The sequence below is a fragment of the Geospiza fortis genome, unplaced genomic scaffold (assembly GCF_000277835.1).
Source record: "Geospiza fortis unplaced genomic scaffold, GeoFor_1.0 scaffold40, whole genome shotgun sequence".
Taxonomy (NCBI): Eukaryota; Metazoa; Chordata; class Aves; order Passeriformes; family Thraupidae; genus Geospiza; species Geospiza fortis.
In genome coordinates, this window is record NW_005054297.1 from 14,937,841 (window position 1) to 14,960,931 (window position 23,091).

The following is a 23,091-nucleotide window of genomic DNA, read 5'->3' on the forward strand; positions in this document are numbered from 1 at the left end:
AAAGCCTACACTTCCTTAAAATTGGTTTTTCTTAACATAAGTACTGCATTTAAATGCAGTGTCTGTTGTTTTCAAAAAAATGTCTGAAATAAAACTGTACCATCATCTGTGCATGAGGACAAAACAATTGAAAAACAAATTAAAGCTATTACCATGCTGCTAATGTAGATGGAGGTAAGGAAACACAAACTTACAAAAAAAAAATCTATCAAAAAACCCCAGAAAATCTAAGTCTCTCATCAGCCATTCTATATGTTCTTCTCATCCTTAGCAGGATTCCTGTTTGATTATTCTTGAAGTTAGTTCTGATATGTTTCCTATTTAATGTATCAGATTTATTTATAGTTAAATGGTAGCACCAGATGGAAATGCTAGGACCAAATGAAAGTAGAACAGGAGACATTTTAAACTGAGTGTTAATTACATGCTGAAAAAGTTCTAGCTTTCCAACAAAAAACAATTTCCAACTTCCAAAACCTTGCTATTATTTTCATTAAAAAAATCAAAGGTAAATAAAATAAAAATCTTAAAATTTTCAGAGTACTGCTTTTGAATAATGTTATCCACAATTTTAAGACAGACAGTCCATTAAATAGAAAAAATATTTGATTTACATAAAGCAAGAGAGTACAAAAGCACAGCTTTTGTAATTTTGGTAATATTGCAGTTCTACAAACATATTGCATAGTATGTGTAAGAAAATAGTTCCCATCTTTTTATATATACTTCTATACACAAGAAAACCATTAACATGAAGGTTACAAAACAAAAATAGTTAGCAGACCTTTACTGAGTAGTGTTTGGAACAATACAACACAACACAAATTTTGATCCAACTTTCATGTGCATTACAGTGAATTTGCTGATAACAAGTCCATAGTCCAAAGTTTGTGGGTTTTTAACTTGTTTTTTATTTAGCACTTATTTATAATCTAAAAACAAAGGAAAACAAACGAATAAAACAAAACCCCCCTAAATGATACATTATGTTAGCAACCAAATATTTCAAACATCCTTCATTAAATCCTTCTAGACATTTATGGCTCTGTCTTCCAGACTTAATAACCCTCTGCATCTGAAATGCTTGAAAGTGAATTATTTTATCCAGTCAAGACAATTTTGCAAGCAAACCAGTATAACTTCATTTCAAAGAAGCAACGTCTTGGTATGTTTTCTTAGGAACACCAAAAGACCCCCCCATATGCATGAATAGTAATGTAATTGCAAAACACTGACAAAAAATTTAAACCCTGGAAAAAAAGTGAAAATCTACAGCTCAAAATGCTGCACAAATCTAAACTATGTTACATTTCATGTTGTAATTACAACTTTTCATCTCTTTATTCCAACAGAATTAGTAGAAACAGCAGTGTCATAATGTTGGATATAATAGAAGTGTCTGTCTTTGGTCTTAACACTTAACCAATGAATGAACTGCAATACAAACCATACAGCTGACAGTGCTCAGAGAGGTTGGCTGATGCTTTTACTTTTCTCTCTGTTTTTACTTTTTTTTTAACAAGAAAGAGACAGCATCCTATAATACGACACAATTTTTTTTTAACAGGAGATAAATCCATGGTATATATTAAATACATGTAGTCAATAAGTTCTTTGCAGATATTTTGTTGCTGTCATAAGGATGGCATCTTAATTTTTTACTATGGTTAATGCATTGAAATCACGTTTGGAATACTCCTTGAAATCATGTGGGCTAGAAATATTTTTTAAAATACAAACTTTTTTCTTCCCTTCTTACAGTTTTCAATGGCTTTAAAGAAAGACATCAATACTGTGAAATTCACCAGAATATTAAGACTTTATGAGAACTTGTTATTCTATCTCATAGGTTGCTGAAGCTCTTAAATATGCTCTAGTTCATATTGACAGGACTCCAATAAAGAACATCCTGACAGTGTAGAGCCACGTGGACTTACTGGGTTGGTTTTTTTGGAGTCCTGTATACTACCCACATATCTCTTCTGAGTTCTCTTCACACAAAGTGGCAAATTATTTCAGTCTTGCTGTTAAAATTAATCTAGTAACAAAAGGGTTTTCTTGCTACCTGCCCATTCCCAACCAAATTGGTGTAAAATTTATTAGGGTTGGGTCCTTCCATCCAGTGAACAAATAGCAGGTAAATAATCTCCGAAGGTGAAGAACAAACAAATAGGAAATTTTCAGTGGAAAATTCATGACAAAGTATCTGCAAGTCATCCTGAAGGTTTATTTGAGGAGGAAAAAGCTCCTTAGCTTACCTGTATACAATTTGTAGGAAGCCCCACTTTCATTCAACAAATAGATTAGTCACTATATTTGTTCATCTTTTAAGCAACAGGTGAATGTAGGTGTGCACAGATAATGAATACACATAGATGTGTCCCCAAACATATCTTTTTACTTTTCCTCCTGAAATTCATGACTGTCCCTCCACCATTCTATTACTTGTGTGCATAAGAAAAAGACATCCATATCCCTACAGTTATAAGAGTGTATTTTATGGCTACACTTTTTAATGTTTTATTGTCACCTTCTTTGTCATCTGTAACTCTTTTTGCCCCTCTTACTATGGGAAAAATCCTCATGTTCTAATATATTTCTTTGCAATATTTTCTAGTATAATTTCCTTCAAAGAAAAATCTCAAATAGACAACAACTCAGCTGTTAACAGCCTTCTTTTGAAGACATAAAATAATCAACTCAAAATCTTCATTTAACTGTTAAAACCAGCAAATATACAGACCTCTTGCTATGGGGTAAAATTCACACCTCTGAAGAGGGCCATTGGTAAGGCAAGCACCAGTCAAGCCGTTGACACGTCTTGTGCTGGTCTTCTGCATAGGAGTGAATTTCCCCTGAAGTGAAAACCAAGTCAATCTTATTAGGTGGTAATAAGATGCCAAGGCAATCGCCATACTAGTTTGCTCATTTTCATTTTTTATCTCTAAAAATATATTTTTTTAAAAAGTGTGTAGAAATACCCACCTTGTACCATCTCCCCTGGCTTTAAAATTACTTTGCAAAAGCTCTCATTTCATTGGTGACCTTAGATTCAGAAGCCTCTAAAAATACAAGCAAGGTGATGTAATTTAAATAGTAGAATTAAAAAGCACACTTACCTCACACAATCAAGCCATCTTCTGCAATAGGAAACATTTTTATATTGTTTTACTTTCTTGGGTTCTGCAAGTTTCAAGATACTCTTGTTAATCAATGCTGTGACAAATTTACCAGCAGCATACCAAAGCATTTTTTATAAGATTTCAATTAACAATCAAGCCAAATAAGTATGAACATTGATACAAGAAAGAAATCCCACATGAAACTTGGCAAAAAAGAAAGTCAGTAGTGAGATCTGAGTGCATAATTTAAACAAAGACCTGGTAAAGGCAATGTAATATTGATGTACTTTTTAATACTGAATGTTGTTTAATATGTGGTTTTATATATACTACTATTACTTTGAAACCTCAGCAACAGATGGTAAACAAAAGAGAATAATAAATGTGAATGTCATACAAGTTGTTAGTGCACTGCTTCTCAGCACCACACGTTACATTACTACCAATGTTTGTTCTGTGTTCAAGTGGCAGCAGATAGACACAGTCAGAAAATGGGCAAGATGTACCTTTGAAGATTTCTCCCTTGGTTTTGTATTTGCCAATTATAAGAACTTTGTGAAGAGCAATACACTGATAAACATATAATCAGAATTTCCTTCTTTATCCTGTTCTTCTTTTCCAGAAACTGTGTGTTCTACTTAAAGCAATCGCTTCACATGCAATGGCCACGAAAATATTATATAGGGTCATTCAGATCTGACGAACAAGAGCATTTCTTTTTAACTTTTAAAGGAATATTGCTGAGCATCTCCAAAATTTACCTAGTGTACAAAACCCTAGACTTAGTAGACAAATAGTAACAACACATTTTTAAAGAAACCAAACTCAGGGAGGAATTCTGTCTCTTTTTGTATTAAAAACCATTTACTGAATTTTTTTAGTAAAGCAAGCATCACACAATGCTTTAAAATTTTAAAATTCAGGGATAAAAGTTTACTTCCAAAAAGATGAATGGAAAATTGTGCTTTCAGACAGTAAAGTTATTTATCATACAGGGGGAACCAATTCATCTCACCATCAGATTCTGGGTAAATTAATGTACTCTGTCTCTCTAGATATATATTTATGTGCAGTTCATATCCAGGTCCTGCAAAAATCTAAAACTATGTGCTTCACTTCAAGTAGCAAAGGCACCTGTGTTATTGTCCCTTTTGGAAAATAAGGTGATCTTATGTTCTTGGTTTCCTGATGAAGAATACATTGTTTTGTGGATCTCTCTCTCCCATCTCTGTGCTGACTGGCAGCACAAACCACAGGAGAAGGCAGTGCTGAACTCCTGCTTACAGTGGAAGAAGTTGTTCTGCAGGCTGCTTGGAGCGTCGGGCTTGTCACAAGGGAAACAGAACTGAACTGTGAAGCAGAGGGATAGTAACCAAAGGCTATTCTGGTGTGAGGATAAAACGGAGTCCTTCTAGCTCCACAAGCAGATGTTGCTACTGGATTGACATGTGGAGCCTGCTCCTGCTGGGGACAGGTAGAGTTTACCATTGGGGCAGGCGCAGAGCTCATAGATAGTCTGGCGAGGAGCTGAAGAGCTGGGTGAGGAGGAGGAGGAGGAGGAGGATGAAAAGGACCCCACTGGTAGATTTCCCAGGCGGATTGTATCTGCGTTTAAAAATATCTAAAAAGAGGGAGAAAAAAAAGAATACATAAATTTCTATCAGCAGTGAGACATATTTTAAAGAAGTGCTTGGAGGCGCTGTGATTTTCTAGAATATATTTTAAATTTTAGAAATATTTTATTAGAAGTATTATAAATATATATTAGAAATTACTCTTTTTAGAAGCAAAAAAGCTGTCAACACTTATTGGTTTTCATCTCTGTATAGTCATTTCTGCATTAATAGTCATTATGACAATATATGCAATTACTTCATCGACATGTTTATTCAGGTACAAATATTATTATACAAAAACATTTAGACAAGATTCTTGAGTAGGTTGAATTTTCACTTGTACATTTTATGATTAACATTTATTCATTCATGGCAGAAACATATACTTGCTCTGGCAGAATTTGTATTTTAATAAGTGTGAAGTGATATTAAAGCACATTCCCCAGCGTGTTCCTGTAAGCAGTTGAAAATGTGCTGAACTGTGCTAAATTGTAGGGGCTTAACAGTAGCTACTTTCAGAGAATAATTAAATGAGGTTACAAAGACATATGCACAAAATAAAGAGCGTTTTTGACCTAAATTAAGAGGAGGAAAGATTTCAGGTTAAAGTCTTATTAAGAAGGCCATCAAGATATTCCCATTTGTTTTTGAACATGGAGTATGATTAAAAAACTTCATGTTTTTTTCAATCTGCCATTGGAAATAACATGAGTCAGTATGAAACTGTAGATACCAGTAACATTAATGAATCTCTGTTGAGTTCTCCAGTACTTATACTTACATTTGCAGAAAACTGCATGTCTTCTACTGATTCAAACATGAGTGTCCAGCTGCTGAGAATTTATTTTTTATTTATGGAAAGAGTAAATAAGAGCTAAAGTAAAACCAGTCATTATCTCAGGAACAGACTAAGAACTTCTAGAAGACAGGTAACAAATCAAAATGACATTAAGCTCTGGAGGTGACACTTGGAGCTTAGGAAAATGTGAGTTCCTTAAACACTTGCTAATGTTTTTAATATGTTATCTAAAATCAATGAAGCCAACTTGACGTCGTTGTACCACAATGTTCACAGTACATGTAAAGAACCTAAAGAAATATGGAAAACATTGCTTTTTTTATTCGATAGGAGACAAGCATTATTTTATGATAAAATAAGCAATATATGGCAGCAAAGCAGGGCAGAAGCACTACTGAGCTCCTGCCATAAAGAAGTCAGGAATAGCAGGCTGGGAAAAAAATAAAGTGTCTGGATTAAATTCCATACAGAGACTGATGCACATTCATGTTTCCATCCACAGCAGAAGCATTGTTAATGACTGGAATTATTGAAGGTAATATAGTCTGAAAGTAGCCCCAAACACTACAACTCCCCATCATTTTAAGTTCTCCAGCTCCCACAGTAATCATACTGTCGTGGAAGGAAATACTCACCAAAAGGGACAGAAAGGAAGAATCTCAGAGGCAAAGGTGACATCTGCATGTCACAATGCCTGCTTTAATTCACATTGTGACTGACAGAGGAAGTGATCCCAAAACTAAAATGTAACAAACTATTACCTTTGTTCTGTAACTTACATAACAAAGGGATGATGTATTTAGACTCACAATGTTGCTTGGAAAGTCCAGTATTTGTAACCTGAGACAATTAGTAGTCACAACCCCTGAAGAAATAGTTTTTATGTAAGAAATGTGGATGGTGTTGGCAACACTTTAATAATGTTTTGCTAGAATTACAACTGAAAAAAAAAGATTACACATGTTAAAACATTCATCTCAGCTAAGAGTAAATGTGAAAGTAACTATAGCAAATATAATATGAAAACAAAATAACAGATGGGGGAAAAGAATTTAATAACAAACTAGCAACTAGGAACTGGTAAAATGTGGGAAGGAAACAAAGGACACAATAATGAATGGAGTGACAAGTAATTAAAAATACTCTTTCACTTCTCATATCAAGCAAAAACAAATGGTAACAGGTCCATTATTAAAGTAGTAACAGTAGAGTTATCAATAGCATTGCATAAAAATCCAGTAGCATTTAACAATGCGAGGTCTGTGTAAGTATATCTTTTGTACTGAATAATGCTCAGCATAGTTCTGTACCTGGAGAAAGATCAAAAATTGATGTCAGAACATGACTGTGATAAAATACTTTCAATTTCAACGGTAATTCCATAGGATATTAAGCTGGAGCCAGTAATGTCACATACTTTTAACCAGTAGTTCTTGATAACTTTTAACAAATAGAGCTAAAAAAATCTGAGTGGCCTTTTGGACCTTTAATACTGACTTTCAGTAAGCCTTGTGCCATGGTTTAACCCCAGCCAGCTGCCATATGCCACACAGCCATTCACTCATTCACTCCCCCACCAGAAAGATCAGGAAGAGGTTGGAAGGGTAGAAGCTGGAAAACTCATGGGTTGAGATAAAGACAGTTTAACAGTGAAAGCTATGCACACAAGCAAAGCAAAATAAGGAATGAATTCACTGTTTCCCATGGGCAGGCAGGTGTTCAGCCATCTCCAGGAGAGAAGGGCCCCATCATTGTATAATGGTGACATTGGAACACAAACATCAGCCCTCCAAAGGCCCTTCCCCTTATTCCTTCTTCCCCCAGGAGCTTTATATAGAAAGCCTGATGTCATAGAGTATAGAACGCCTTGGTCAGTTGAGGTCACCTGCCCTGACTGTGTCACCTCCTAGCTTCCCATGCACCCCCAGTCTTCTCCCCAGCATGGCAGGATAAAAAGCAGAAAAATCCTTGGGTCTGTGTAAGCCCCGCTCAGCAATAACAAAAACACCTCTACATTATGAACCTTGTGTTCAGCAGAAATCCAAAACACAGCCCCATACCAGTCACTGTGAAGAAAATAAACACTGTCCCAGCCAAAACCAGCACACCTTGATATACTTGGAATACCAAAGAAGAAAAGAAAAAGACTATTTCTATGGAAGCTGGAGACATTAGAATATCATATATGCAATATAAAAAGCACTTTAATATAGAAGACATGCATGTAAGGCAGTCCACCAAAATACAGGATGAGCTCTTTATACTTTTGGCAGATGGTGTGACTGGCCATTTTAAAAGCTTAGCTGCAGTCATGATGGGGAAGGTTCATGAGAAATCTGTAATACAAAATTAAATGGGTTCTAAAAGACATGTTTTGATTCAAACAAAAATTAACTCAAAAATTCAGAGAGCCTATGTGTCAGAGACCTGGCTGGAGTTAAATCTCTTGAAATTTATTCTATTATTTACTGCAAGCTCAATAATTTTTCTGTTTGTTTACATCAGGACAGCTACACTTCTACAATCTACCATTGCAGGTGTTCTGTAGTGTACTGCTCCAAGACTTTAATCTAGAGCACTTTGCTCTGGTGTGCATTACAATACACTGTAGTTCAGTTATTTTGCTCATTAAATGAAATGATCTTTAATAAGCATAGCTGTGCAGGCTTTTCCACTGGTACTTACAAACTTCACACCGTGATGTACAACAGTCCAGGTTTATCTGGTATCATAATTCAGTGTGGTAGCTATCCAGGCCTGTCCCAGCATGCATCCCTGAGCATCTGGTGAGCAGTGTCGGTACTAGGATATGGTGTCTGAGAAAAATTGAACGGGCTTCTTGAGAGGGTGATATTTGCTGCAGTGAGTCCAATTTAATCCCATCCCTATAGCTACATCCTGGTGCAGCCTGTGTTGAAGAGGATTAATAAAGACGGTTTAAAGCCAGTATTAAAATCTACCTTGTACATACGCTGTCAGGGTTACAAATGAAAGACAAAATTTAGAGATGCAACATTCCTATCTATTAGCTAAGCAGAAATCCAAATATACTACCAGAGTAACCCAACACATTAGGGATTTCAGCGTACATATTTGAGGATATATGTTTTCTGTCCTCTGATCTGCTAAAAACTGAAATTCATAGCTGAAAAGTCCTCCAACACCAGCAAAACTTAAACTACTTACTGTTTTATGCCTGATGTTATCAGGTGTTTAAAGAGAAGGGAAGAAGTGGCAAGAGAAAAAATTAAACAGTATGATGTTTCTAGGGAACACTGCTGCTAGATGACAGTAGTTAATGTGTGCATGGTCTTTCTCTAATCTGTTTTGCTGTGAGAGGTATGAGATAAGCCATTTAATACCTCACATGCATCAAGGCAATGTAGGCCACTCATGGTCTTTCTGAGAGTCTCACTCCTCAGCAGATAAATGGGCACAAATAAAACCAAAGCCTTCATTCATTCTTGAAACATTGTAGGAGACTGACTGGCAGATTGCGAGATGGAAAAGGCAGCTGCTACTCAGAGAAATGTTATTTCATGGAGAGCAGAATGCTGAGCAGCATCATGCTCTCTGAATACTTAAGGTTTAGAAATCCCAGATCATTGCTTTGTCATGCGCATCTTAGTACAGAAAAAAATATATAAGTACTATATTGTTTAAAAGTAGATCTGATTTCTGACTAATTAAATAATCAAACTGAATCAGCCAAGTGTATGTGATAAGAATGGAAAAATGGTACACTTTTTATATACAGTTTTTGCTAACGAAGATCTGCCATTCATCTGCTCATCAGACTGTATTGCTAATCTGAACAGTGAGAGGGAAAGGGAGAGGAGGGCAAGCCAGAAAACATAGATTATCTACAAAACAAAGAATTAATTGAAGGAGCAAACCTTCAGTGGGAAATATGTAGGCATGAGGTAAAAAAATCAAATACTTGTACAAGCCTTAAATACAGAGATATGAACCTGTCATGTATAAAATTCTCCGATGGGTCTTAGTCAAGACAGAAAATGACAGTTTAAATTGATACAGCCAAATTAAAAACTTCGGATTTATAGACAATGAAGAATTTTCTGTATCCATGATCTCTTCAATTAAACAGGCAACTGTATAGGGCTGCAAAGGCATATATCAGGTCTAATGTAGATAAGAAATGGAAGGAAACTGGGGGAAGTGTGAAAGAAAAGAAGGAAATCTGATAGGTGGGTATTAATCAACCAGTATGAGAAGACACTGTAGTGATGTCTCACTAAATGAACTTTTTGGATTCCCTTAAATATTCAATTATTCTGAATTACAGTAATGCAAGGTTTGGTCTTAGTCTTTTTGCTATTCTGCATACGCCATCAGAAGCATCCTACAAAGAAGATTATACAGATTAGGTCACTAGATTCAACTATATAATTTTCATATGTTGATGTGTTTCAATATTCAAGGTTAAGATGAACTATAGCATAAATTGAAGTACTTTAGTTTGCATGGACCATTTATTCTAACACTTATCTGTGGCTTTCATTAAATCTAAATGATAGTTCTGGGAAAAGGAACAAAAAGTCAAAATGAAAAATTAAAATATTAACTTGATAGCATATATATACTGGAAAATTTAAGCACATGGTGGCACAATATCTGGGACCATACTGGTCATAATGATTAATAGTTTTGAGGAACAGTTAAACATGAAATTAATGCAATGGCTGAAATAAAACTGAATATACTAAACATTCAGAGAAGACCAAAATATCTAGCACAAACTATGTATTGAAAATGTATTCTCTACAGTGCTAGGATCAGCTGACCAGAAGACAAATGAGACCTTCAGGCCTAAGAGTGGCCTGGTGTGGTGAGTGTTCTCTTTCTAAAGATTATACCTGGTACACCTGAGCACAGCCACCCTGGCAGCATTGCCTCCATTCCCATCTCCATGTTATGGCTACAGCTACTGACAACTGAAAGGGATTTGAAAAATAACATATTCATACATTAAAAATAACACTGTACACCAGTGAAGTGTACAGTTCATTCCTGAATGGAAGAATTTATGTTTTGTCTCATCAGTACCAAAGAGATGTTTATGAGGGTAAGGTTTCATTTTAAGTACAAATTTTTGTAAATTTAATACACAAAAGTATATATTGGTACTTCTGAGTTATAACCCAAACACAATATAAGGGTGCCTACTGAAGAAAAACACTCTCTGGTGTATTTGTTCTTTCTGTTACAGAAATAATTTTCAGTCTTTGCAAATTCTTTCAATCTTTGATATATGTGACTTCTTTGTGGTTTATGTACATAATCCAGAAAAGAAAACATACTTGAAATATTTGTGCTTAATTTACAGAGTACAAAAACTTAATTACCATTTAAATAATCATTAGAAGGTACATTATATTAAAGATATATAATAAATTATTCAAGGTCTTTTTACCTTTCTAATAAGATTTCTTATGGTGTGAATCTTGAAAATTTAGCCATGAAAAAACATTTTAAATATGGGTGTTGTCAGTTAAATTGCTTTGCTTTTGTATTTTTGATTGTAAACTATTTTTAATATTGTTTTTTTCTATAAATAAATTACACATGAATAACTGGTTTGAAAATGAAAGTGTTTTTTTTAAATAATATACATTTGATTTTAAGTATCTGTCAAAACACCCTAATAGATTTTTTAAACCTATAATTAAAAAAAATACAGAAAAAATTCCCTTCATTTTCACTAATCTCTTTCTTCACAGACAACAGTAAGAAGGCAACTGCTTAATGCCATGAAAAAGGCTTTGAAAACAAAATGCATCACATGTATTAGATAATTTTTGGTGAATAAAGAGTGACTCTGAGCTCTAGAGCCTGCCATTGCTAATTGTCTAATGAACTCAATTCATGCACACAAACATTTAATTTTTTTTGCATACATTTCATCTCAGATAAACACAACTTGGTTGAATTGAACTCATCTATGAAACGTTTTTTCTTTGATCAACCATTCACCCATAGTAATGGCAAGCAGCATGTACAGCAAGGTAATTCAATTTCAGTGTATCTACTTAATTTAAAAAGTCCCATTTCTTTTTTACTTTCTGTTTCAGAACACAAAAAACATCCACAAAAATGCCACCAAATACTTTAAAATGGTATAGTTACTTGAGCTTACAAGTGAAGATTACTACAGTTTTATTAAATATTAATAAATCTTAATTATCAATCACTGTGTTAAATGCATCTCCTGGATTTAGAACTGGCTAGGATTATAGATTAAATGTTAGTACTATATGCATTCGTTAGGCTCTACAAAATAATATTGTCTGTGTGATTCATTAAATGTGCTGTGCTAAAACAGTAAATATAAACTTGGCCTCTTGTCTGCCACACTGATTTTGAGTAAACTTTGTCTGTTAAAGAATATTGCTCATTTTAATGTGACAGCTATATAAGCCTTACCATACTGAGGGATCAGCCTCATTATGCCAGAAACAACAAAATATACTCTACAAATGATACTATGATAGAGTATAATTTGACAGGGAAATACAAGGGCATAAAGGTAAAGAGGTAAGGTAAATAGGAAAAAGGTCATAGACAAGGTGATTAATAAGAATACATTTGTAAAAATGAGAAGCCTTTGTGTATCTTTCTCCTTTTATTGACTTAATCTTTGACAGTCAACAGGATGCAATGAAAGTGCAAAGCATAACTTGCATAGAAGCTCCTTGGAAAGACATATAGCAGCTGCTCAAGATTCCCACAAGCTGAGCCTATTCAGCAGCCTTCTGCTTCAGAGACTGCTGCAGCCAATACCCCAGGGTGCTGGGCAGCCCTGCAGAAGGGCCTCCGCAGGCTGGAGTGATGGGCAGAAACGTTCTGGAATTCAGCAAAGGCAAGTGCAGGGTCCTGCACCTGGGGAGGAGTGACCCCATGCACCAGCACAGGCTGGGATTGACCTGCTGGAAAGCAGCTGCACAGGGAAGGACCTGGGGGTTCTGGTGGACAACAAACTGTCCACGAGCCAGCAGTGTGCCCATGGGGATGAGAAGGCCAATGGTGTCCTGGGGGGCATTAGGAAGAACATTGCCAGCAGGCTGAGGGAGGTGACCCTGCCCCTCTACTCAGCCCTGGTGAGGCCACATCAGGAGTGCTGTGCCCAGCTCTGGGCTCCTCAGGGCAAGAGAGACATGGAGCTCCAGGAGCAGGTCCAGTGGAGGGCAACAAAGATGAGTGAAGGATTGGAGCATCTCTCTTGTGAGGAAAGGCTGAGGGATCTGGGCCTGTTCAACTTCAAGAATAGACATCTGGGAGGGGACCTCATCAATATCTATGAGTATCTGCACAAAGGGTCTCAGAGAATGGATCCAGGATCTTCTTTGTGGTGCCAAGCAACAGGTTAAGAGGCAATGGGCAGAAACTCTTTCACAGAAAGTTCCTCCTAAATGAAAAGGAACTTTACTATGTGGGTGGCTGAACACCATAGCAGATTGCCCAGAAAAGTTGTGGAGTCTCCCTCACTGGAGATACTCAGGAACCATCTGGACACAATCCTGTGTGCTCTAGAATGATCCTGCTTGAGCAGGAAAGTGGGACCAGATGACCCATTGCAGTCCTCTTCCAACCTGACCCATTCTGTGATTCTGGATGGTCAAAACTATTACAATTAATTGTTAGGCCAATGAGTGGACACCATCAAATAGACCTTTCACCTTGCTATCTTGATACACTTATGTGTTTCAGGTTCAACGAACATTTTTATGTCTAATAAAATAAAGTATCCACAGAATTCAAAATTGACTTGTACTTTTGCATTGCACTCTTATTTGAAAAAGCAGTAGTGAACTAGCAGTCATTGTCCTGAATTTCCAGACAAGAAATAATCTTTTTCTTCTATGTGAACCAGTGGATTCAGCTGTAGCCTGGAGCTTCACATTTCACGTTCCTTGTAAATGATTGCTGCTTTAAACCATTGGTTATGGTTTATTTATAGAATAATACATAGTTCACAATTAAATGCCAAGTTATAATTGAATCAAAGGATTCTGCTGATGCCTGGGCTCACAAGGGTGCAGCTCAAGAGCTTTAGAAAGGGCAGCAGAATCTGAACTAAATTACAGCCACCAGTATTCAGTCTGGGATCACACACTATGATGCGTAATAGGGCTAAAAGGATTATTATAATACTGCAGTAAATAAAAAGAAAATGTATCAAACAGCAGAATTCAGGATGCTTGCAGAGGCATTCAGTTTGTGATGTGGGAGGCTAAAGATTATACTGCATAGAAATAAAGCTAGAGGAAAAGTATTTCATAAACACATTTATGTTCTTAAAAATATTCTGAAGTTATTCTTAAATAAAAGGAAAATCTATTTTTCATAGTCAGTAATTGCATAATGCTCTGTAACTGGCTGATTCCAGGTGCCACATTATCTGTCATAATAGGGCAATAACTTTGCTAGAGAAAGGAAATACTAATTCAAATATCTTTGATGAGCTTTTGAAAAAGCTTTCAAACATTAAAACTTTAATTTCACTAACTAGAAAAAAAAATGGTACAAAAGCCTTTGCATGTCTTTCTAGTACAAATTGTCTTATTATGAAAATGGTTCACAGATCCAATTCACAAAGGCAACACTAATTTATTTGTGGAGGAAACCTGACTTATAAGGCATTCAATTCTTAAGCTAAAATGATTATTTTTAATGCAGATATTTTGTCATTTTAGAATGTGTTTTCTTAAAAATGAATAATGATAAAACCTTTAAGCATTTTTTATACTGTCTGCTAATGTGGTTTATCTGTTGGACTGTGAGCAGGAAAAGCAATCAATATTTTGTTGCGTAGATATTTAATCCATCAGATGTTTACCCTGGTTTCTCACACCAGGCTGTAATTAGTCCAGCAATCCCCTAACATGGCCGTACTAACTTTGCACAACAGCTAATGCTCTGGTGCCTGTTATAAGCCTTCCAAAGTGTTTCTGCATTTTCCTCTAACCCTCTCCAGTGGAAGAGATTAAACAGTGGATTGTAGAGGCATTGGTCAGACAGCAGAATAGAATTTTTCTGTGGATTTTGGCTACAGTTAATTTCAGATCTTACTGAAATTGCAAGCATTCAAGACTTTGAACTTTGTCAGATGTATATTTGTTGAACACTTCATTGGGAAAGGGTGGAGAAAGGTTGGTAATTTGTTTTCTGATAATGTTCAATCTAACATCTGTGTACAAAATCGTAGATGTGCAAAGTCTTATCACACAGAGAAAATAGTGATTTTTAATAAGAAGGTCAGAAAAGTCAGCTTTTCACTGGCATTTTTTTTTACTACAAATCATTTAATACCGAATTGAATTCCAGTTCTGAATAATACATAACATAAGCATTATATATTTTTCTTGGATTCCCATTGTCAAAGTACAACTTAGGTCATAGGACATTGTTTCCAAAACTACTTTTCCAACAAGATATAGTAAATACTTAAGAAAAATGAGAAATCATGCAATTAAATTGCAATGTTAATCTAGAGAAAAAAACCTGACAGATCCACAGACAAAATATTTGTATGAAGAGGTCCATGATGCAAAACAAAGAGAATACAGAAACAAGCATTGCCTAAATAATAATGGGAGAGTATAGAAAGGTAACAGTCTTGCTGTTGGCTTCTCTTTTCTTATACTTTAATTTTAATTCAAGTTTTACTTTTCCCCTCTGGCAATATCACAAAGGGAAAGAACAAAGAAATATATTCTATTTGTAAACTTTATGCTAATAAATTTAGGAAACACAATAGATTTGGCCAGATAGGGATTTATAAAAGGGAAAACAAGACTGGTTACAGGAAGCTCTAGACTCAAAAATACCCACAGAAAGGACAATGATGAGGTAGGATAATATTTACTATTAAAAAAGGATTGGATTTTTTACTTCTATCTCAGCAATGTTAGGAAACAGTAAGAGAGGTGGTAAGTAAATATAAGAGACTGGGGAAGAGCTGATTTTGGAGAAACTCAACAATAAGGTGGGGCATGTGGTATATAAATATTTGAGACTCTGAATTAGGAAAACATAGATATTGGACAGATACTTGCATGAATAAAAAAATGTTATCAAAATAGGCTTTTGATGCAATATATTGGCCAAAATGTTCCTGTCTGCACTGTAATGCAGAGTGTGCATTCCAGGGGACTATCTGCCACAGATGTGAATGTTGGTTTTGTTTCGTTTTGCTTATGTTGGATAGTATGTAAAACATCTAAAAACATTTGGTAGAGAATACAAAACACAAACACAAAAGGCAAAAAAAATTCTAAAGAGCTGCATTCACAGTGAGATATTTACATTATGGATTTCCAAAAATGCTGCACTGTAGCAAGCTCCTCTGAGAACAATTCAGAAATCTATCAATTTTTCCAAAGTGTCTAATAGAAATCTGAGAGCTCTTGATAACCTTCAACAAGATCTTTGCTTTTTATTTTAAATGTTATACCATTTTATGGTCTAAAGATGAAAGGACTCCCATACCAGCAATCCTTCATGCATTTCTGAAATGTAGAGATTGCCATCCCAACAAGTGACCCAATTTTGAATCATTTGCATGTGTTCACACAGGTTTACACATGAAGAATCTTTACCAAACTCTTTTTATGTCAATTTCTTATCATTGATCTCTGAAACAAGATGCTAATGAAACAGGAGAGAACATATGATGGAAGTACTCTGTCTCTCTTACAGAGGTAGTAAAAGATTAAGGAGTTAAACCACAGGTAGAGCAAATTTGTTAAACCTCCTAATAATGGTTTAATGATGGATTAATCTAAATTAATCCAAACTTCTCTGTTTTATTTTGACAGATTAATCCAAGTTATTTTTTACCAGTATCATGAAACCAACTCTGTTCCATGGAAGGTTTTTCTTTGACTCTTAATTTACAAGTAATTCTGATCTCTATTAACTAAGTTCATTTTCAGTGTGAATGAAACTTATGGATTGAAATATTTGTAAGAAAGGAAATAAGTATTAATAGTTGAAGAAGCTAAGCCAAAATTACTTTAACAAAGGCAAATGCAGAACACTTTTTATGTTGTTTACCTTGCTGCTGAATAAACCCTCCTCACATTGTTTGTGTTATGCTAGGCAGAGCTGTAGAACATTGCTGGCTGAACTCACCTCCCCTTCTGTGGACTGTAAGTGCAGTTCTTTCCTACAGGTAGCCTTTAAGTCTCCTGCAGCTGCGTTGACTTGCACTCCCCTGGGTGCTTCCATCACCAAAGATCTAGTAGGAGATTCAAGTCTAAAAGACAAAAACAATCACTGAGAAAAAAATGCACTGTATTTAACCACCAAAAACTCCCCAGCCTCAAAACCCACGATGCAGGTAGATATTAACATATTTTGAAAGGTAACAAAGGAAAACCAGATTATATGTGTGATTCTACGACTGCCTTTTATGACACAGAGAAAGAAAAATGTTAAGCATTTAAGAATATACTGATATAAAATTATCTGCTTAGTGATGCTTTCTGGCACTAGCACTTAATGCATCCAACTGTACTAATACTGAAATACAGGTACTTGAGAATCTGCACATCTCTGTTAATGCTTCTGTAATGACAGTTTAATACAAAAAAATTCTTAGTGACTGATGACAAATGTTTAACGAAATAAAGAGAAAAAAAACCCTTTGAATGTTTTAAATGATGTGAAACTAGTTAAAAGTACTTTGCCTTGACAGACTCATTCATGTTTTGGGTATGCTTAGTAGCTTCATGTATGAAGAAAGGAAAAGAAAATCTGTTATGTTGCTATTATTTGGGGGGTATTGTATGGCTTTTCTGTTCTCCAAAATACTCAATATGTTCATATAACCCTGTTATAAGAGGGTTAAGACACACATCACTGCTTCTTTTCTCAAAGCAATTCTTGTTCTACTGTCAGTCTTTCTGCTTCTCACTCCTCTATGCTCAAGACCCTCCATCAGGCTTAATGCAGAGCTATGATATTTTCCTAGCTGTGCTTTCTCACAGTATTGCAGAGATTTCTCTTGAAAGGGAAGTACTAATGCAAAGATTTTGTAGAAAACATGCTGACATGCTGAACAGGGAAAATGACAGGATGAAAACTGTACTGAACTAGGAAACAATAATTCAGATACTGATTGTGTTCAGCTGTAGACTTATTGCATAGCACATAAGAGGGAGACAAAATTTTTAGTCTGTTTATAACTTAGTAATATAATGGCAGGACACAGTTCCACTTTACCTGAACAAAGGCTTTTTGTAAGATGAAATATATTAATGATAAAAATATCTAGACTGAGTAGCTTGAAGAAAACGCTGTATTTCCCTCTTCAGCAGAGTAGTCATAGCTGTCCAAGAATATAATGGGGTATTAGATGCATAATGAATTTGGTGCAGAAAAGCCAGATCAAGTTTGTCAAGCAATGGAACAAGAGAATTTCAAAGTATTTCAACTATTGCATTTTTTAAGTACAGAGAACAGCACTGGATTGCCATTTTAAAACCAAAGTGCCACATTTACATGCAAAGAAAGTCACTGAGATGGTGTCTGCGAAACATTTCTGTTTGTTGCATGTTGCTCAAACACTCAATAGGGAAAGGAAAAAAAAGAAATTATAAAAAAAAACAAAAAGAAAAGAAAAAAGGAAAGGAAAGGAAAGGAAAGGAAAGGAAAGGAAAGGAAAGGAAAGGAAAGGAAAGGAAAGGAAAGGAAAGGAAAGGAAAGGAAAGGAAAGGAAAGGAAAGGAAAGGAAAGGAAAGGAAAGGAAAGGAAAGGAAAGGAAAGGAAAGGAAAGGAAAGGAAAGGAAAGGAAAGGAAAGGAAAGGAAAGGAAAGGAAAGGAAAGGAAAGGAAAGGAAAGGAAAGGAAAGGAAAGGAAAGGAAAGGAAAGGAAAGGAAAGGAAAGAATTTATTCAGCAAACAAAATGGAGCTATTAAAAGCAGCTATCCACATAGAGAAAAACATGATTTTAGATACTGATATGAAAAAAAAAATACATACAATAGAAAAATTTCCATGTCTGCTACTGCTAGGGTGTTTTCTTTCTCTTTTTTTTGCTGCTTTGTAGGAAGAAGTTGATAGAAGGTTCTGCAGTTCTTTGTACTGGAGAAGAATCTAAATATCATGAATTATTTTATGACATACACAAGTGCTTTTCAGGCGCTGATTTGTGAACTTCTGATGGCTACAGGACAGCAGAAAAAGAACTTCAAACATATTTTTTAAATGATGTAAATTATAAAGTTTAGAAATTAGTTTTCTGAAAGTATTCCATTGTCTTAACGAGGTTTTACCTTGAACTTAAAAGGAAACTGAATGGTATAAATGTTAAACGATTTTATTCTTCCATTACATATTTTTCAGCAGCTTATCATTGTGATTTATAATCTACTTTACAGGAATATTAACATTTATTTCTCCATGGTTTCAGATGCCATTTCATAATCATAAAGACAAAAGCATTCTAAGCTACATTTATTGCATTGAATTAATGTGTCTTAGCCAAGCCAAAAATATTTCTGGTTTCATAACACCCAAATCCCTCAGACCTAACTAAAACTTTTCAGCAGGTGGATAATTAAAATCTGTTTAGGAACATCCATCAAGAAACTATGTCTCTCTTTGAAGAATAAACTTTTGACAGTGTATAGCTTAGAGTTGTTTAGTCTAGTTTAATCACAGTTTTTCATGAAGTACATTAGCATAAATAACTTCATGTTTTTCTAAAAAGAATATATTTGGGCAATGAATTTGTCAACTTGAAAAGTTGATAATTTCAGCCTTCTCCACACCACAGAAAATTTTTAGACAATGGAGATTCTTAGCAGTCTTTGGAAATCAAATAATGTGGTCGAAATGTCAAGGAGTTACTAACGATCATCAAGGCAGATTTTAAACCAACACCCATCTATTAGTAAAACTGAATGCCTAAATCTGTTTTACAGTTCTTATTTACTGTTCTTATAGTTATTCTCTGTCTGATCTGCATCTGAAAAGAGGCTGCAGCATACTGCTGCAAATGCAAAAATCTATACACGTAGACTATTTCCTCAATGTTTTGAGATAAATTAGGTTTGATATGCAGCTTCTTTATAATAATTTTTCTTTGCCATATTTCTGATACCTTTAAATCTCTACTATAAACTCATTGTAACACTCCACATTGTAATGCTCATCCCTCCAAGAAAAAGTCTAGTATTATAATAGCATATGGAGAATTTGCTTCCTTTCATTTTTACTGATGGCCTGTCACAGTGGCATTTACATCTATGAGTGAATCCTATTCATAAAATTAATTTTTCTTTCCCAAACAACAAACTGCTCTGATGGAGAAGGTAACTACTGCTATTATTAGACAGAAACTACAGAACTGTAGGAAAGACAAAAAGGCTTTTTAAAAGAGTTTTTAAATCATATAATTGGTCAATTTGCTATATGTGATGAAGCAAGATGATCTTTTCATAGTAGATAAGGGCTTTTTCTTCTTAATTATCAGTGGTTAATTTGTGAAAAATGATAAATTTCATAAGATCAAAGCCATAACAATTTGAGCTGAAATAATGAAAGAACTATTGCTAGAAAAGGGAAACTTTTAAAATATCTTGAATATGTTCCTTTGAAGGTATTAAAATATTTCTCATCGGAAATGCAGAAACATTTTTTCTTCATTTTGTATTTTGTTTACAAGCTGACCTAGATTGTATTAGACAAAAATAATTTAAAATATGAACCAAAAGAAAAGGTTTCCTTCTGGGTTTTAAGCAATATTTTAGATTTACCTCCTGCATATCCCTCATACTCACATGGGATATAATTTATCCACATTATTTTTTTTTCTGTTGGCTCATGGAAAGTATTTCTTAAAATAGAAGGAAATAGAAGATTCCCCTGTGCAGAAGCAAATAATTTATTTGCTTTCTGTCTATTTAAGCCCTATATCCAACCCATGCTACATAGTAAAACAACTGATATAAACCTCTACCAATACCTTATTGCTTATACTGTTTACAAGGTTATACATGCACATTTTACCATATATATATGTATATATATAAAAGTAATTAAAATATTTTGATACATTTACATGTATTAAAATATGCACTTCTTCAAGATGCACATGAATCATTGCCATAATATTTATATTTCTTGAAGCTTGTTGTATTCTGATGCTTTTAATAAATTGCATATATTTTCAGGATGATTTACTATTATTATTATTATTGAAAAGCATGGCTAGATTTGAAGGCCTCAGTATTCTTAATATTGTTTAGTGATCATCATGTTTTCTTTTTAAGAAGCAAAATTCGCATATGTTCATGGGAAACTTACTTTTATGCATGCTAAAACCTAATCTTGGGCATGATTTGTCTCTAGGTTTTTGACAACACACACAACTCTTAAATAACAGAGAGTTAGATAAGTGCTTTTTGAAATTAGTTTTGGCCTGAACCAATAAATATTAACCTTTTTTTTCTCCCAGTTTCCAATTGTGCAACTCACGGATGATAAAATTAAACAAAGAGGAAACTTTCATGACTTAAATCGAAATAGTAGACTGGCATTCAGTACTGCATTTCATGTTATATCCATGCTCTGCATGTCACTGACTTTGGCATGTGTCAGCATGCCCTTATTATAGCTTCTAAAATTCTCACTAACCTACAAATTCACTGGCCTCAAAGATGAGTTCTAATTGCCCTGTACACGCCACAGATTTAAATCCAATAGGTCTACATTGTCATAGCAACACCTGAAACCACTGAATATTTTAATGTTATTTGGCATAGATGACAAATCAGAAAAAACAATTTCCAACATAGGGAAATAAAGTATCTCTTCTGACAATATAAAAAAATATATATTTCTTACTGAGGAGGAATAAAAAGAAACAAAAGGTCATTGAGGCGTTTTTCAGAAGTGTTGTTAAAGGAATAGAAAGAGTTCTAGAAGAAGCATCAAGGAAAAGTGTGAAAGGCTGGAAAAAGCAAATATTTAATGCGAGAGCTTGATTAAATAAGCAGGTGATATGAGGAAGGTTTAAGAGAACTTAATGCATGATTTTTTCCTAGCATGGGTGACAGCATAGCCAGAATAGCTAAAGACAAGAAAGCTATCCAAATCAGAAGTAATATTAAAAAGAAAACAAATAGAAAACATAAGTGGCATCTCAGATAGTAAAAAATCCTGCAGTCATAAGTCAACTAAAACGCAAACCTTTCAAATTAGTAGAAATGTAAGGTTTAGAACATGAGACATGAGCTTTTATTTCCCAGAGAAATACCAAAATATGCTTGAAAGTCTAAACTTCCAGGCTGTGAGAAAAAGTTCTGCATATGAGACAATCCAAAACAGTTGCTTAAGGAAAGGTATGAGAAAAGGATTTTTCATGGTCCTGACAACTTAGAGCTAACCCATTCTACCCTAAATGTTTCCCTTTGCATTACCTTCCTTATTTTTATTCTGGCTTGAATCCCTTTCCATACATGCACTGCCTTTCTGCTAAACATTTCTACATGAAGTTTGTCTCTACAGAAATAGCTCCATTACCTGAGTTGTCTTTCAGAATATATTTCCTTAAAATAGAAATCCATCTTGTCAGAAAGAGATTGAAGCCACATGCCCACAGAAAATGTTCAAATGCTTGTCAAGAGTTAGATCTGAAGATAAAGTGCCTGGGGGAGTCTGAAGAGTCTCAGTTTTGAAAACCATTAGTTTCCTGTGATTAGGAAGTAACAGTCCAGACCACTTGTAATTGTCTAATTATATTTTCTATATTGTTTCTCTAAGGGGTCTTAAGCTGATATAAACAGATCTATTTTAGCTGAGGCAAACTGTGACATGGCTTGATCCACATTTTAAGAAAACAGCATCTCATGGAAAATTATTCTGCTGAAAATCCTGACAGGTCTACTTCCAACTCAGTAGATTAAGCATAGCAGATGCCTTGGAACAGATTTTCCAATGGCCATATTTGGATTGTACTCAAAAAACCCAAGAAGAAAATTTTAAAAAATCAGTCAATCATTAAAAAAATCAGAAAAGGTTTGGTGAGTTTACTTTCAGTCACTTTTTTAGGACAACTACCATGTCCAAACTAGAGAGATATTTTTACTTTCTGCAATACAAAATTGAGTAGTAGATTGTGAAGAAGTCAAATAGCTTTTTAAATTTTTAGCAGTGAATTCAAACAAATGAAAAATGTGAATTGCAGGATAAGGCATGTAAAAATCATTCATTCTTCTCTATGATTTAAAGTTATCTTTGGAGTTCTCTATATAATTATAGATATAAGCAATAGGAGCTCTTTGGTAGACTGCAGAACTAAGAGTTTCATAAACTCAGGTATTCCTTATAACTTCTGAGTCTCCTCATTCTTATATCGTCTGTATGAGCTCCAGATCCTTTGTCTGGCTAAGACGAGAACCCAAACCACACTTCTGCACTCACAACCACAACACTGCTGCAAACTCCATGCACTGCATATGCTAGAGCCTTCACCTGAACTGAAGCAAGACATTGCAGAAGCTGAGGGTATTCTGGAGCCATGTGT

The 23,091-nt window shown here is 34.8% G+C and overlaps 1 protein-coding gene across 1 annotated transcript in view; it reads right to left on the minus strand.

Annotated features, from left to right (window-relative positions):
* Positions 1-4,025: 4,025 nt before the first annotated feature.
* The window catches only part of SGCZ (sarcoglycan zeta), a 112,597-nt gene continuing 93,531 nt past the window's right edge, over positions 4,026-23,091 (minus strand). Inside the window, exons 7-8 of the mRNA XM_031055428.1 lie at positions 16,692-16,815; positions 4,026-4,743 (exon numbers count right to left, since the gene is read on the minus strand). Of these exons, the coding sequence (XP_030911288.1) occupies positions 4,534-4,743; positions 16,692-16,815 (334 nt within the window). The 3' untranslated portion in view covers positions 4,026-4,533. The remainder of the gene's footprint in view (positions 4,744-16,691; positions 16,816-23,091) is intronic.